Raw genomic sequence first — 16,417 nt, forward strand, 5'->3', positions numbered from 1 at the left:
AGCACAGGCTCCAGACGCGCAGGCTCAGCAGCCATGGCTCACGGGCCCAGCCGCTCCGCGGAATGTGGGATCCTCCCGGACCGGGGCACGAACCCGTGTCCCCTGCATCGGCAGGCGGACTCTCAACCACTACGCCACCAGGGAGACCCGCATCATAGTTTTTGTCTCAGGGCCCCTGGAGTTCTACCCTTTCCTTTAGGACTGAAGTGACTCCAGTCAGGGCTGAGTGTCCTCTCCTCTCTCTTACGCCTCTTGGGATCAGCTAAGCTTCAGTTGGGCAAACAGGTTTACCATCATCCCTTACTTACTTGATGTGTTCAGATCTTTGTATTTGGGGGTTATTGAGTGAGACAAAAGGAAGCCAGAGCCTCTGGGTTAAAGCATTCACGAGTCTTCATTTTGGAGTGGTCTCCTTTGACAGCTTCTCCCCAGCCCTCTCCTGGTTGATTACCCAGCTACACTAGCTAGTGTGGACAATTTTAAGCTCCTCATGTGACTTCAGTGACATTATTCTCTCCTGATATTCTTTCCACTTTTTTGACCTGCCTTTGTTCTTTTCGTCTCTGAGTCTTTCTCAAATGATGCCTTAACTGTTGGTGTTCCCCATAGCGCTGTCTGTCCTTGGTTCTCTTCTCACATCGATGTTTTCAGCTATTACCTATATCTCAGTGTTACCCATAAAATTAACTCCATCCTTGATCTTCTTCCTGAATATCAGTCCTTTATTTCCAACTGTCTACTAAACATTTTCACATGGATAGCCTATTGGTACCTAAAATTCAGCATGTCTGAAGTTGAACTCACGATTTTTCCTCCCATATATAGTTTTCTTCTTCCATTCTTTTTTTTTTTTTTTTTTTTTTTTTGCGGTATGCGGGCCTCTCACTGTTGTGGCCTCTCCCGTTGCGGAGCACAGGCTCCGGACGCACAGGCTTAGCGGCCATGGCTCACGGGCCTAGCCGCTCTGCGGCATGTGGGATCTTCCCAGACCGGGGCACGAACCCGTGTCCCCTGCATCGGCAGGCGGATTCTCAACCACTGCGCCACCAGGGAAGCCCTCTTCTTCCATTCTTTATCCTGATAAATGTCCACTCTGTTCACCTAGTCAGGTAAATTAGAAATATCAGAGTCATCCTCCACTTTCTTCTAATCCCTCGCATCTACCATGTTACTAAATTCATGTAATTTCTGTTCTAAAAATATCTCTGAAATCTACCTTTTCCTCCTTTTCTCCATGACCACCTCATTATTAGTTGGTCTTTCATTTTCCATTTGGATCATTGTGATAGTTCTGACTTTAAAATTCATCTTTTACTGGACTCCTATGGTTATGTCTTCGAAATATAGATCTAATTGTATCTCTCCTATGATATGGAACACCTTTAATAGCCCCTTGTTACCTACCAGGTAAATTTCTTAGCAAGGCACTCAAGGCCAATACTATTACTCACAGTTACTCTTCAACACCCTCCTCCCAATATATAAGCTATGCTCTTTCCAAACTGGAATATCTAATCTTATCTGAACACATCATGTCCTTTTATATCTCTGTGCCTTTGCTCTTGCTCTTCTTTTGCCTCGGATTCTTTTCCCACCCTTTTCAGTAGAAAAATCCTACTTATCCTTATACATCCAGCTCAGATATGACCTCTTTGGTATATGTTTCCTTGGCTCCAGTACAGATAATTATTTTTCCTTCTTCTGTGCAATGTACTATTACTACATTAGTAATGCTACAGTTTTGTATCTTTTTGAGTGGCTGATTATAGGCCTGTCTTCCCTGGATTATAAACTCCTCAAGGTCCAGTGATTAGGACCCCCTGCTTCCTCTGCAGGGGGCATGGGTTTGATCCCTGGTCAGAGAGCTAAGATCCCAAAAGCCACTGCATGGCCAAAAATAAATAAATAAATAAACTCCTCAAGGGCACATCACAGTGTGTAGGAGAGTTTTCAAATGGAACCATCTCCAGCTGGAGAAGCATAGGGAAGGAACCTGTATTGTACTTCTCTCTCTTTTTTTTTTTTTTCATTTCCTTTAGCACTTGGCCTCGTGTATAACAAGCGTCCAATCTTATTGAATTAATTAAGCAATGTAAAACATCTCAAGTCTGGGGAGAAAAATTCCCAGTTTAATTAGGTGTCTCCCACCTGTATTTCGTTCTCATTTTGTCACAAAATTTATATTGTTTTAAAACAGTTATGTCCTATTCCAGACAGAGCTCTGTTTCAGAGTAACACTCAAGAATCAGAGGTGGTGGAATTCTTTGAATTGTAATTTCCAGTTAGTGTGAGTAGGGGGAAGAAAGCCTGAACCCCAAGGACAAGTGAAGCATGCCAGATGTTCTCCTATAATACTGCATCCTCACATTGTATTTATCACATTGTTGTAGAATTCTGTTTCTGTCTTTCTGCCCCTCTAGACTCTGGAGTTTCTTGACAGTGGAGAATGTGTAAATATGTCTAATTAATCCTGTATTCCCCACACCTCCCCCATTTCTAGCACATGTCAGGTATTCTGTTATTAGTAATTACAACTGCCTATTGAGGACTTATTGTGTGCAAAGCATCATACAAATAGTATCACATCACATCTTCACATTACATATTAGGAGACTTAAAGAATGTGACTTTTCCAAAAGGCACATAGCTTGTCAGTGACATAGACTGGATGATAATCTAGCTCTGTCTTACCCCAAAAGGGTTGGAACCGAGGCAAGAAGTGGGCTGTTAGAGAAATGGAAGTCAGATGAGGGCTGGAGTAGGACATAAGTTGGGACAAAGAAAAGAATTAGAATAGACTGCACATAGAGGGGTATACTGGGAGCAAGAAAAGCATTAGAAGAGCACTGCAGGTCCAAATTGTTAGAGACCTGTCCTGGAGGCCTCTCGGTTATCCTAACTAGGCTGTTCTAGCAAAGAGGTTAAGAGCAGGGCTTGGGAGGCAGACTGCCTGGGCTCAAATCTCTAGCCCTTCACCCATTAGCTCTGTGGATCGAGGCAAGATATTTAACTCCTTCAGGCTTCAGTTTCCTTCTCTGTATAACAGGCATAACAATAATACTTCCCTTTGGGGTTTTGGTAAAGATCAGATAGGTTAGTCCATGTAAAGTGCTTGGCACATACTAAGTCCTTAGGAAGTGTTAGCTGATGCTCTTATTATGTTAATGATACAAGAAAAGACACAATGAATGAATGCAATGGATTCTCATAGCATCTTCGCATTTAGTTGATTCTACGCTTCTGAGTAGATCCATGTTTCCTAAACTTACGCACCAAGGTGTCCCTTCAAACATTCAGGGGTGATGTGGGGTATTTTAAATTTGAGGGAAACAAGTGATACTTTAAGTCTGTCAGGTACCAGACAAACTGCTAGTTTGGGGTAGTTCATAGCTCAACATTAGATTGCACTGCGTTCCTTTTGATGGTGTCATAGCTTTGCAAGACTCAGTTTTTAGCAGTTGCTGTGATTCAAGGAAGTGTCCTGTGAAAATCAACGTGGAATAGAAAAAAGGGCGTCGATGTCCGATCTTACTCCAGACTTTGAGAAGTTGTACTTTGCTCAACAGGAGCACACATCCCATGAGTAAGTTCTTGTGAATATTTTAGGATGAATTATTAGGATGTATTATTGTATTATTTTTTCTTTCCATTTCTTTGTAATTTTGTCAAAAGGCTGCTAAGTTGTTAGGATATAAATATTAAGGATATAAATATTAAGATGTTAGGATATAAACAATATTAAGCTGTTTGGACCTAAGTAGTTAATTAAACAGAATTGTTGGGCATTTCTTTTGGCTTGAGGGCTCTGTGAAAAGACTACTGAGACACCCAAGGTACTGTGAACAGAGAAAGGTCAAGAAGCTCTGGAGCAGACAATGAATAGAGATATATTCAGAATGTGTGTTAAGGCTATAAAGGGAAGGGTTCCAGTGTCAAACATTCAGGCAGAGGAGACTTTCTGGCTGAGTCGAAGGCTAATGACATGCAGTAAAAATAATCACTTAGGTTGGGTCAATACTGCAGAAGGCTGGCTTCATTTATTTTATATCAAATGCTATTTAGGTTGGAGTTCAGGCTGGCAAAAACCTCTAGGCTTATCTGCAAGACCACTGTTAACGCTCCATGTAGCATGCTTGTTATACGTTCTCTTTGAGTCCATTAAAATATAACCAAATAAGCACTTAATCCTCTAATATGTGCCAGTTACAAGTACTTTCCTGTCTTGTTAGGAGAATTAATGGATTATTTGGAATCACTTTCATGTCACTTTTCTTCGGATGTTTTTCTCCCCTCCCGGTCTATCAGCAGAACTGATGTAACTTCATCATCCAGCTCTTCTGAAACCTGCCCACTGGTTTAGAGGAGACAGCTCTGTGACAGTGGCAGTAGTTTTTTGAGTTGTCACATAAGACCATGATATTAACAGTCGTAAGTGGGACCTCGGCCCAGAACTCTGTGCTCAGTTAGCAAAAGGTGCAGAGAAGGGTTTCTGAGCTTTGGAGCCTGACTCGGTGCTCTTCCCTGCTGAGAGCCATAAGATGCTGGTAGCTTGTTCTAGGAGAGTAATAAGTATTGTTGTTTAACAATTGTGTTGTTGAAATTCAGCTCCACTATGTCTGACAGTATTTATCTAAAATACTTTCCCTGGTGCGTGTTCAAGTTCCAGTAAACCGTGTCTTATTGTGCGACCTTTTCATTTTCCAGTGAAAAGGGATCAGCTCGTCAGATAAAAGCTACAAGCCAAAGTACAGGAAAAATGCGTGCTCAGAAAATCCAAGCATGATTGAAAACAAGGTGTGTTAAATCAATGCAGTTTATCGCCTGCCTATTCCCAGCAATTGCTGTTCTAAGCTCATTCTGAACACATGCTGGATGATAAAAGTACAGTGTCAAGCCCTCGCTGGGGTGGGAACACAAGAAAACATGTTTATCAGACAGGCTGGGTGATTTTACCCCCTTGATAACAGTTATTGTCAAAACTCTTTGGGAAGAAATCTAAAGAACAATTATAGAAGGAATATTACTCTTGTTATATCAGAAGATATGCCAGTAGGGAAGAAAATGATGGATTTATCTTTGAACGTTAAAGAAGAAAGAGTGTGTTGGCCTCCAATACTTAAAACACCATCATCCATTACACAGCGACAACCATCCTCTTCTCACTCAATTGAGCAAATCTGGCTTTGAAGCCTAATCATAAATGATGAATTAAAAAACAAACAAACAAACTCCAAAATGAAAAAGATAGGCAAAAAAAAAAAAAAAAATTCCTGGAGATACTCAAGCTTCTGTTTGCTTAAGGGATTTAATTTTAGTTTTATACTTGCATCAGATTTGGAAATCTAAATTAAGGATCCTGGAAGGCCAAGCTGTACAGAGCACATCATATGCAGTAACAGGGGCAACTTTTCTCATCAACTTTATCACAATTAGAGAGCAATACAGTTTTCCCTAATTATTGTACATTCACCTACTTCCTATTTTAGATAGAGTATAACGCTCCAGGGCAAAAAGTGGGTCTGTTTAAGAAATGCTCCACTTCTGCCAGTGAGTTCTCACCAAGGATCTTCTAGAAAATACCAACTGGTTGTGGTATGAAATCAGTTGGTTTAATGTATCTCAACAGCATTACGTGTCTCTGTTTCTCAAAAGACAAATCAACTTTTGAGAGCCCAGCTCAGACCTGTAAGGAGAAGTTGATGAAACAGAAAGCACAGTTTCTTGATTATTTGTGGGGCAAGTTTAAAATGCCAGGGTGGCCTCTCCAACAGGTTTGTGCCTGTTGACATGGTAAGCTTTAAGAAATCAGGCCAAGTGATTGTTCACCCGTGTGAAGTCAGGAGTCTGGCACCAGGATTCCTCGTAGTGATGGATTTCTGTTTCACAGATATTTAGTAAAAAAAAAAAAAAGATGCCATTTAATTGATTTGGTAGCTGGCCTTGTCAATACGCTGCAAATTGAGATTTATCAATATGAAAATAAAATAGTCATCTTGGCATAGTAAGTGAAGCACTGAGGTTTTTGTTCTGATTCATGCAGCCAGCTCTTTCTGTGCCTCAGTTTCTCACCTTCAAATTGGGAGTAATAAATTTTGACATTTATGTCAAGGGCATATTGAAAGACTCAGTGGGATAATGTCTATAAAGCACTTTGATATTACTGGGAGAAGTGTCTTATATGACCTCAGGGTATGATTGAAATGACACTTCTCCAAGTAATCATTGCGATCGTTAACATCTATTAAAAACGTTCATAGGTCCTTATAACTTAGAGAATAATTGAGTTCAGGATGTACCATCTTAAAAATTTGTTTTCTTTTGCAGATGCCTTTAAAAGTAACCTGTCAACATGTAAATTGGTATAAATTTTAGGAAGGATAGTTAGAAAATATACGTATCAAAAGTCTTGAAATGTACATATTCTTTTATCTAAGAATTTCTCCTGAAAATTTTGAGGAAAAAATACATCCCATTAACAGGGGATTTGTTGCATAAGTTATGGACATCCATATAATTACAATATGCTGCAACCATTAAAAAGAATGAGGTGGATATAAATATGTATATAATCCATATTTATATAAAACAGTATTGTAAGAAGGCCCGAAAGCCTACATATTAATATAAATAGTGATTATATATGAGTATGTATATTATGAGGCTTTTTTCCTTCTTTGTGTTTCTTTTGTATTTTTTATACAATAAGAGTATATTCCTTTTAGACTTAGAAAAACAGTAAAGCTACTTCCATTTTGAAAAACAAAAGCGAGTCACTCAATTCTTGCTTCCTGCTCTTGATTGCTTTTGCTTCTGGAAGAGTTATTAATTTCCTAACATACGCAAGTCCTTTGCATTCCAAGTGACAGTCCTCAGGGTCTTTCATCTCTTTCTCCCAGAGCCCCTGTATTTTTTCATCCTGGGCTCTGATCCACTTTGCAGATTTCTTTCTCTCTTCAGTCTTTACCTTGCAGGCTCTGGCTCCAGTCTCTGTAAAGAGAACGTAGCCGCACAAGCCAACAGTACCTCTGATGGTACCTTTGGTAGAGAGAAGTATTACTTCCTTTGCTTGATTTTTGAATCTTAGTGTTGTTGCTCCACATCAAGAGGTTTGAAAACTACAAATAAGAGATCAGAGCATGTTGAAAGCCAGTTTGGAAATTTTCCTTTGGCTCCTATATTGGTAAATTCTGCCCATGTTGGCTTCATCCTGACACCCTTCTGGTTCAGTTATAGCTTTCTGCACTTCAGTGAGCCTCTTCCCGAAGCTCTCCTGAACCTCCTTCCTGAGGCAGGGTGCCAGGCTGTGAAAGCATTTCACACCGAAAGCAGGGGCTCTGCTTGCAAGGGACTTGGTGTTAGGCTTCTTAGGGAATGTATCCCTTCCAGGAAGAGATGACCCGGAATACCATGTGTGCACTAAACATCTAGGCGAGGAATGAAACATCCCAACGGCTGGAAAAGCAACACATTTCTTCCTTGACCATATTTCTGGCTCTTGTTTAGGTTTCTGGTTGATTTTGCGGTTTATATCTTTTAAAGTCAGTCTTAAAGATAGGTTCGTGAAGATATCTTGCTGTTTTATTGTTTACCTCTGGTTGTTAATTTAGTGACTGAGGGAAAAATAAGGCCATTATGGAACAAAAAGACTGCCTAACACATATATAATAACTCTTATGCCCAGAATGGATCTGCCTTGAAGGGAAATGCTCTGCTGTATTCCGTAGTTCAAATATAGAATGGTCACCAGGGAAGCTTGGATACCCAGGTGCTGGTTTTATCATTGCCTTTGCTATGAGGCTTTATTTATTACTTGGCACAGAGTCTAGATATTTGTTTGGACATTAAATGGCAATAGAATATAAATATTACCTTTCTAATATCTGCATTTCTTTTTATTTCCAGTCAAAATGACATCATGTCACATAACCATTAAAAAAAGGAAATTAAAACCCCAGAAATATGTTAAAGTGCTGCAGTGAGTCACTGAGCTATAAAAGCAGGGGAACTCTGCACGCTCACGTTGGAATGGCACCCAAACCGCTTTTCCCCTGATGTTTGGGAACACAACTGTCCTGCCTTTCATTTCCACTGTTTCCAGGGATAAGTATTCCAGAAGTTAAGGAGGACCGAGGAGTGTTTTCTCTAAAAGGCAGCTCTGAAAAGAGAAAAATCAGTTCTAATAACCGAGAATGCATTTGCCTTGACTACATGGTTTTAATTTGCAAATAAATCCCCTTAAAGAGAATTTTCTTTCTTTGATGTGTTTGTGGATTAAAAAAAAAAAAAAAAAAAAGAAGACGACTAAAGGCATGAAAAGGCCACAATTCACATATACATTTGGTAAGGATTTACCCATTACCAGATGTTTTGAATGAATTTTATAATCTTGTCATTATTAGTAGGACATAAAATCTAGTTGTATTATTCTAAATTTTCTTTGCATATAGCATTTCATGCTGCATGAACATTTGGACACTGTAAATAGCTTTGTATAACCAAAGTTCTTCTGTCTTGACCAGAACCTTGGTTGAAGCCCAAAGGGGAAGGGCTCTGCATAGACTGGTTCTGTATGGAAAGTTACTGGTTTCCTTTAGGGGAGTCTGAGATTGTGAGACTGGGTAGGAACCCAAAGCCATTTATAAGATGACCCCACATGAAGTGGTTTGATGTTTTTTAAAAATATTTAACTAACTTTTCCCTTTTGAAAAGTAATGACTTTGATACAGCTGAGCCTGCCCCATGCATGGGTCCCCTACTTCCTCCCTATACTCATTCCCCAGTATCCTATCATAGCTGTGAGAGGACCCTCCTGAAATCTCAGCTGATACATCTGCCCTACAAGCTTGCTCCTGTGTAGAAGCATTTAATCTTGCCTTTTGTGCATTTATAGGAAAGTTTCAGACTTCCTGTAGGATATGCACACAGCTCCATGAGGTCCTACTGAGCTTACTCAGCTAATATGTATCTACCTCTAAGTTTGAACAGGACAGTGGAAGACATCTTGAATGCAAATCTTTGTGGCTCCCCAGTAGCCTGATCACTCTATAAATCCACGTGGTCCTGTGAAGTGTAGTGTGAGCCTAGTGTCAGAAAAGAGGAGCAGGGCTTCCCTGGTGGCGCAGTGGTTGAGAATCCGCCTGCCAATGCAGGGGACACGGGTTCGAGCCCTGGTCTGGGAAGATCCCACATGCCGTGGAGCAACAGGGCCTGTGAGCCATGGCCACTGAGCCTGTGCGTCCGGAGCCTGTGCTCCACAACGGGAGAGACCACAACAATGAGGCCCGCGTACCGCAAAAAAAAAAAAAAAGAGTGGCCCCCGCTTGCCACAACTAGAGAAAGCCCTCACATAGAAAGGAAGACCCAACACAGCCATAAATAAATTAATTAATTAATGGAAAAAAAAAAAGAAAAGAGGAGCAGTGGTGGTGACCCACCATCTGACCATCAGGGAGGTAAGAGAACGGATTGCTGAGCAGGAGGGAAGCCTGGCCATGGGAGCTGGAACCAACTCTACAATCATAGTAGTTCATTTCTGAGGTGAGATTATGTACACCTCTCAGAAAGTTTATTTTTAAGGGCTTATGTGACGTAAAACACATATTCCTACCAGTGCCATCTGAACACTTGGTAGGCACTAGAAATGATTATTGAGTCAATGGACAATTTATTATCTTGTGGAATGTTTTTAATGCCCTCACTGGTCCCATTTTATTATGCTGATTTAAAAATTGAGGCTTTTCTTCTTTGGGATTTTGGATTTTGCTAAACCTCTGAGCCTCCCTTATTCCGTTAACCACCCCTAACTGGTTTAGGAGAACACCCTCTCAAACCCTGTTGAAAGTGTGGTTTAGGTGCTTGGAAGTGGGGTGACATGAGAAGCTCTCATCATTGCATTCCTTTTGCAGTTTACAGTTTCATCTGTTTTTTCTTTTTTTTTTTTCTTTTTTTTTGCTTTACGCGGGCCTCTCACTGCTGTGGCCTCTCCCGTTGCGGAGCACAGGCTCCGGACGCGCAGGCTCAGTGGCCATGGCTCATGGGCCTAGCCGCTCTGCAGCATGTGGGATCTTCCCGGACCGGGGCACGAACCCGTGTCCCCTTCATCGGCAGGCAGACTCTCAACCACTGCGCCACCAGGGAAGCCCTGTTTTTTCTTTTTACAACCTAAGATACTCATGCTTTATTTGTGGTTAATTATGTGCAGTTAAATTTTTTTCTTTCTCTCCTGGATTCTCGGAATTGTCTCAAGTTTTAGGGGGAAAAACTTGACTAGTCCCACTTCTTCTTCTGGTGCCCCCTGAGCTCTGTGCTTGAATACAATGAGGTCACTTTGTTGAAGGATTAACTTTATATTACATTCTTGCAGAGTAGATGTATGTCCCTAAGGTACGACTACCCCCACTGATGAAAATAAATATGCCATTCTTTATGATTCCTCCCCGTTACTCTCTCTGTTGATTTTCAGAGAGTTTATGAATAGTCACATATTTATACAACTGGCCAAAAGTATACTACTTATTTTTCTTATGGTCTGTAATAACCTAGGCAATGTTATTAAAGGGTATACAGACCCTTTTTCAGGCAAAGTTTCTTATGTCATTACTTTATACAAGCAGGTCAGATTCCATCTTGGGAACACTCTCTTGCTCTTAACCTTTTTCTCTGATTATAAAAGTAATATATGTTCATTGTGGAAAATGTAGACAACGCACAGCATAAAGAGAAGGAAGAAAAGCACTTCAAGACTCACTTCTTAGAAATAACTACTGTTAGGCAGTTTATACACAGAAACCTTTTCTTTATTCTCTGTATATGTTCATTTAAAAAAAACGTAACCATATTGCACATATGCTCTTGTAATCTGCTTCTTGACATAGCAATATATTTTACACCAGTAAATTTATTTTCCTTTTTTTTTTCCAAAAACATTGTTTTTGAGAACTGCATCATATTCCTATGGGTGTGCCGTAATTTAACCATCCCCCTCCCTAGACGGTTAATCTGTTTTCAGGGGTTTTTCTTAAAGTAACAATCTCTATCAGATGGCCCCTCTCACTCAATAATTGGTTTAGTTTTTTTCTTTAGTTACTGCAATCAGAGAAATCATCAGGCACCTTTGAATTTAAGACAACAAACTTTGCTTGCATATCTTTAGTGTTATCTTTGTTTACAGCACTAGACAATGCCATTGTAATATTCAATATGTAGATTGAGGGCAGGTTAATACATTAAAAAATACGAGTGTAGAGCAAATCATAAAGGCATGGGAAATAAATTAAAAGCCTTTGTCCCTCTACTGAAATATTTCCTCTCACATAGCATACTTCTATAGACTAGATGCTTATTTTTCTTTGAATAATGAGTTTAATATATCTAATTCAATTACTCTTTCTGGCAGCAGAATGACTTCTCCTCAGCTCTTTAGCTATTAGTTCCATATGATATTTGAATCAGTTCTTTTAATTGTGGATACTGAATGTCAGTCATTCTGTTGTGAGTTGTTCCTATGCTCAGAGAAACATATCCTCCCCCCAATACATCAGTCATTCAATTAACAACCATGGGTTTCTTGACACAGTAGGAATTAATTCATTATGCAAACAACTGAAGGGGTGGGTCAACAAGTCAAGTTTTATTGGTAGCTTACATTGAAAAATAAAACCAAGAATTAGAATTTTCAGGATGCTGAATCATATCTTCAAGTGTTAAAATGATACATTTAATTGCCTAAAGCTATTTTTATGGTTAAACATCTTTGTTAGCAATTAGCATTATGGGTGGGAGATAGATGTGATATACAGCTTAACCTGGGTGCTCATTCCTGTCACTCTCGGGCATTTCTTTATTAAATACTGGGATTTTATGAGTCACAGCTTCCCTGTGTAAAGAATTGTATGGCTTTTTCTCTACAAGTCTAATTTGAAAAAAAAAAGAATTTTTCTCAAGGGTTTAGAAAGTAATTCATAAAATGGGAGGAACAATAAATATTGTGCTCATGTACCCCTATAGAGAGATTTGGTACACCTGGGTGTAATTTTAGTTAATTTCCACAAGAGACAGGTTGAAAGTTTACCATTTGGAAGGGGGCGGGGAGAAGGTGGGGGAAATGGCTAAACCTCATATTTGCAAAAATGATTACATTGTCTTAAATGGCTACTCTATTAACGACTTCAATAAGCACTGCATTTGGGAAAAAAAATCTTAATAAAAGTTACCTGAAGTTCACTCCAACTTAAAATATACAAGTGAGGAAAAAGTACTTACTCTGATTTATATGTCTTTTGGAGGTGTAATTATTGGCTTTTTACTCACCTATGTAAAACAATGTACTTTTGTAAATGGATTTCTGGCCACTTTATGCAGCCTTTTTTTTATTTTTTCTCCTTTTTTTTTTTTTTTTTACATAAAAAGTAAGCACTGTCAATCAAGGAATTTTAAGGTTTATTTCCTCTTTAGAAATGATTGATAGCCTTTTAGATTTACAAGTTGACAAGTTAAAGGGTTCTATTGGTATAATTATGTACTAAATTCACAGTCTTTCAATTTAAATGTCCTTTTAAAACCACAAGATTATCATACCTGTATTTTGAAAAGTGGGCCAGTCAGTTTGGGTTGGTATACAAATTGCTTCCATTAGCCTTGGGACCTATTTGAATTTAATACAGTTTTTTAAAGTTAGTAGTAGTATGAATCTTACTTTTAAAATTTAGGTTAATGGAAATGCATTTTAAGTAAAGCATGTGGCAACTTGTTTTCTAAATGTATAGCTAAATGTCAGAACTACAAAGACTGTCTTTTTATTCAGTCTGGGAGAAAATATGTGGTTGAGTACTTTGGTTACATGAAAAAAGAAAAGAAGAAAAAAAACCACTCATTACTTAGAGGAGTTGGGGGATGTGGGTGGAGGATGGAGCTGCCATCTTTTCCTGGTCAGGCGAGGAAAGCTGGAGATATTTCATATCCTGGGGAGGAATTTCAAAAGTGATACACCAGAGTCCACTTTGTATCAAGTTGAATTTAAGGATGCTTTGAAGGAGGTGTAGTCAATATGGGTACAAGAAGGCCCACTGTCTCCCAATATTATTACAGGTTTGCTCTTCTTTTAGTCTTAAAAAAATTCTTCTTGGAGAGCCAGCTGCTCTGAGCTAGTGCTCCATAGAGGTTAGCCTTTTCCTGAAATAATATTGATATTGGTGAATCAGTTTTTCATCTTAGATATGAGGGTGTCGTATCAAGGGCATTTTCAATACCTGTCTCTTTTCAGACTCTTCCAAGGGTAGAAGAGGCTTTCTGGCCCGAGGAGATCTGGTCTCCTCTGCCCCACCACACTTAATTGCTCCCGATGGCATTGCGATACTGTATCAGCTGAGGTCCACTTGATATTCTGTAGCTAAGCAAGTACTTTTAATTCTGCTCTTTATACCTGTAGATACCCTTGGCCAAGCCCTCCAGTGTTGTAACTCAAGCTCCTGACTAAAGGGAATCCTAAAACCTCACACCAAGTTCCATTTTACCTTCCATTTTCAACACTGTAAGGAATATAGAATTTGGCCAGAAGAGCAGAGTTTAGGACCTGCTACTCATGTTCTTTTGAGTGAGTTAGTCCCCACCAAAAGGGATCATTCGTCCAATCACTTTATGATCTAATTCAAAAGTATCAATGAAACTTTCGACTTCCCAGTTATTACTGCACCATAAGTATTGCAAATCATGTGCTGTTTTATTTCCTGAAATTGTTCTAATTGTATGACTTCTTCATTGCAGCACTCAATGAACCCACCATCGATTATGGTTTCCAGAGGTTACAGAAGGTTATTCCCCGGCACCCTGGCGACCCTGAGCGCTTGCCAAAGGTAGGATACCTCCTCTTTGGGTTAGGGTCTCTGGAAACACAGGCTTGGGTGATTGGCAGAAAACTTTGCCATTGATAAAAGTTAGTTCAAAGATAAGCAACTCAGTATTTTTGTGCTTTGTGTATTTAGTATTATAAGGTAAGCAATAATCAAAGTAGCAAGCACTTATGTGCCAGGTAATGTTTTACTTATATCATGTCATTTCTTCCTCTAAAAAACCCTCTGAGGTTGGTGCAATTACCACCTCTATTTTAGAGAAGAAAATAACCAAACAAAGGGAGGTTAAATCATTTGCCCAAGGTCACACAGCATGTAAATTGCTAAACTGAGATTCAAACCTCTAAACCTGGCTCCTAAGTCCAGGTTATTAATCATTATACCGTATCAGTTCTCAAGAGGAAAAAGAACATTGCTTTTCTACCCCCATGAGGATCTTTACTTATTTCTGGTGAGGGGAGAACAGCTAGAGCTCAAAGGAAAGCATATTGGCACACCTTGCACCGGGTCTACTAAGACATGAGTCTGTTCCCTCCAGAGGCATCCTACCTAAGACACAAGTGGGAGAAATTAGACACAAATTCAAGATAGAGCAATATATGTCATACAGCAATGTTATTAATTGCCAATGCAGAAAAAAAGGAAATGCACATTTATTGGTTTCTATTCTGTACCTGTTGTCAATGTTGGGGATATTCCCATCTCTTTACCCAAGGAACTCTGACCCCCTGTGGGAGAGAAAGCCAAATACAATGCCATACAAAACAGAAAACAATAGGTACATTTAACGAAAGTGCAACCAAAGTTCTGGGAGGACTCAGAGGAGAGAACAGTTAAATGCTAAAGAAGTTCAACGAACGGAATTGGTCGAGCTACCATTCACTGTTTACTGACAGCAAAATGAAATTTCATTTACTACACAAGCAAAAATTAGTATAAATTAAATGAGTAGAGGAAGGGTCCTCTCCATGCCACAGCAAGTCTAGAGCTATGTCATTTCCAGGTCTGTTTCTGCTCGTAATACACTTATAAAAATGAAGTTGGCATCCTTCCTAGCTCAGCGAACCTCTTTGGGGGATCATTTCATCATCACATCTTACCTGTGGGCCCTGCTGCACTGAAAGGGCAGGACCACTGTCAGAACAGGCCTGTCCAGGAGAAAGCTGCCCCTCCCCGCCAAAACTGATGCACAGATGTGAGGGGCTGGGGGGTGGGTAAGGGGCACTGCCTGCCCAGAGAGAGGAAGAACCGTGACAAGCAAATTCTGCCCTCTCCTAGACCCCAGGGGAAGACCCACAGAGCCTTCAGTCTCAACCCTGAATTCCCGTAACAGCCTCACTTCCACTGAGCGCTGTTCACCGTAAAAAAACATCTTGAGAGCATTTCACCTGAGGAAGAAATCTATGATGTGTCGGTCTGTACACATCCTTGTCTTTGAAAGGGGCCTCCATCTTACACCTCCTTCCCTTTCACCCTGACTTATTCTTGGTGAGCAATTACAGAATCTAACGGTAATGGTGAACGACCCTCTGCTTCCACAGATGGGTGTGCCATGGAGAGAATTACCTTTAGGTTCCTTTGTCTGGCAAGAACCCAACTCCCATGCATTTCCTATGGGAAAATAATCGGTAATTTTATAGCACGAAGATGTAAATAATGTGTGTCCACCCAATGGTGGGAAGAAGCCATGAGGGCATTGCCAGATTCTTCCCATTGTTTCCATTTGGGGACCATTTTCACTTTCATTTGGCATTTGATGTCCCTAGAGTCTGCTGAAAGGACTGGAGAGCTCTGTGGTCTGGGTCAAAATTCTTTCTCCCCCCCCCACAAATTCTTAACCTCTCTCTGACTCAGTTTCCTTCTCTGTCAAATGGAGATGGTAATACTTCCTACTTTTTTGGGTTGCTTTAATCACTTATTTAGCAGTCAACAAAAGGTAGCTATAATTATTTGCCAGTTGAGTGAGAGTGGGACCCTGGCTTCTGAGAGCTCTCCTACCCAATCTCTGCAGAGCAGAAAGTCCTAATTCAGGTCAGCAGTGGAGTGTATGGTTTATCTTCTGTGTCTCGGTTTCTTCATCTATAAAATGGGGGTGAAATAATCATGCCAACTTCACTGGGATCACATAAGGATAAAAAGAAGTCAGCCAGTGGGTGCCTCAGCATAGCTTCTGGCCCACAATTGCCACTCTATAAATATTGATTGAAAAACAGGAGACAGATTTGGTTTAATGGTTGAGGTCTGCAGCAACCAAGCAGTACTTTTCTTATTCATAAAGAAAGGAGGGAAACAGGAATATATGGTTGAGTTTTGTGTATTTACTTTTAATAACATTTTCACGGCTGCACATCACGTTCAGAAATGTTGAACAAATAGCACAGGCACGTGTCACTTTGTCCCCGGTGGCCTGATGGTGAAATTCCCAGCCCCGTTTTCCTGGGTTTGGGAAGAGTAATCAAGGACACAATGGGTTTGTGTGTTAAGGAAACACTCCACAGTGTGCATCCAGCCACTGGACCGTGCGAGGACTTTGGCCAGAGCCCACCCCAGGAAGCTCTCTGTGTGACTCA

At 40.2% G+C, this 16,417-nt stretch overlaps 1 protein-coding gene across 11 annotated transcripts in view; it reads left to right on the plus strand.

Annotated features, from left to right (window-relative positions):
- EBF1 (EBF transcription factor 1) overlaps window positions 1-16,417 on the plus strand; it is a gene marked incomplete at both ends in the record, with an annotated part of 393,806 nt that overhangs the window by 348,705 nt on the left and 28,684 nt on the right. For all 11 annotated transcript variants that reach the window (XM_079701898.1, XM_079701899.1, XM_079701894.1 and 8 more), the window contains one exon: window positions 13,762-13,850. In XM_079701898.1, coding sequence (XP_079558024.1) covers window positions 13,762-13,850 — 89 coding nt within the window. The remainder of the gene's footprint in view (window positions 1-13,761; window positions 13,851-16,417) is intronic.

The sequence above is a fragment of the Hyperoodon ampullatus genome (genome assembly GCF_949752795.1).
Source record: "Hyperoodon ampullatus genome assembly, chromosome: 4".
Classification (NCBI taxonomy): domain Eukaryota; kingdom Metazoa; phylum Chordata; class Mammalia; order Artiodactyla; family Ziphiidae; genus Hyperoodon; species Hyperoodon ampullatus.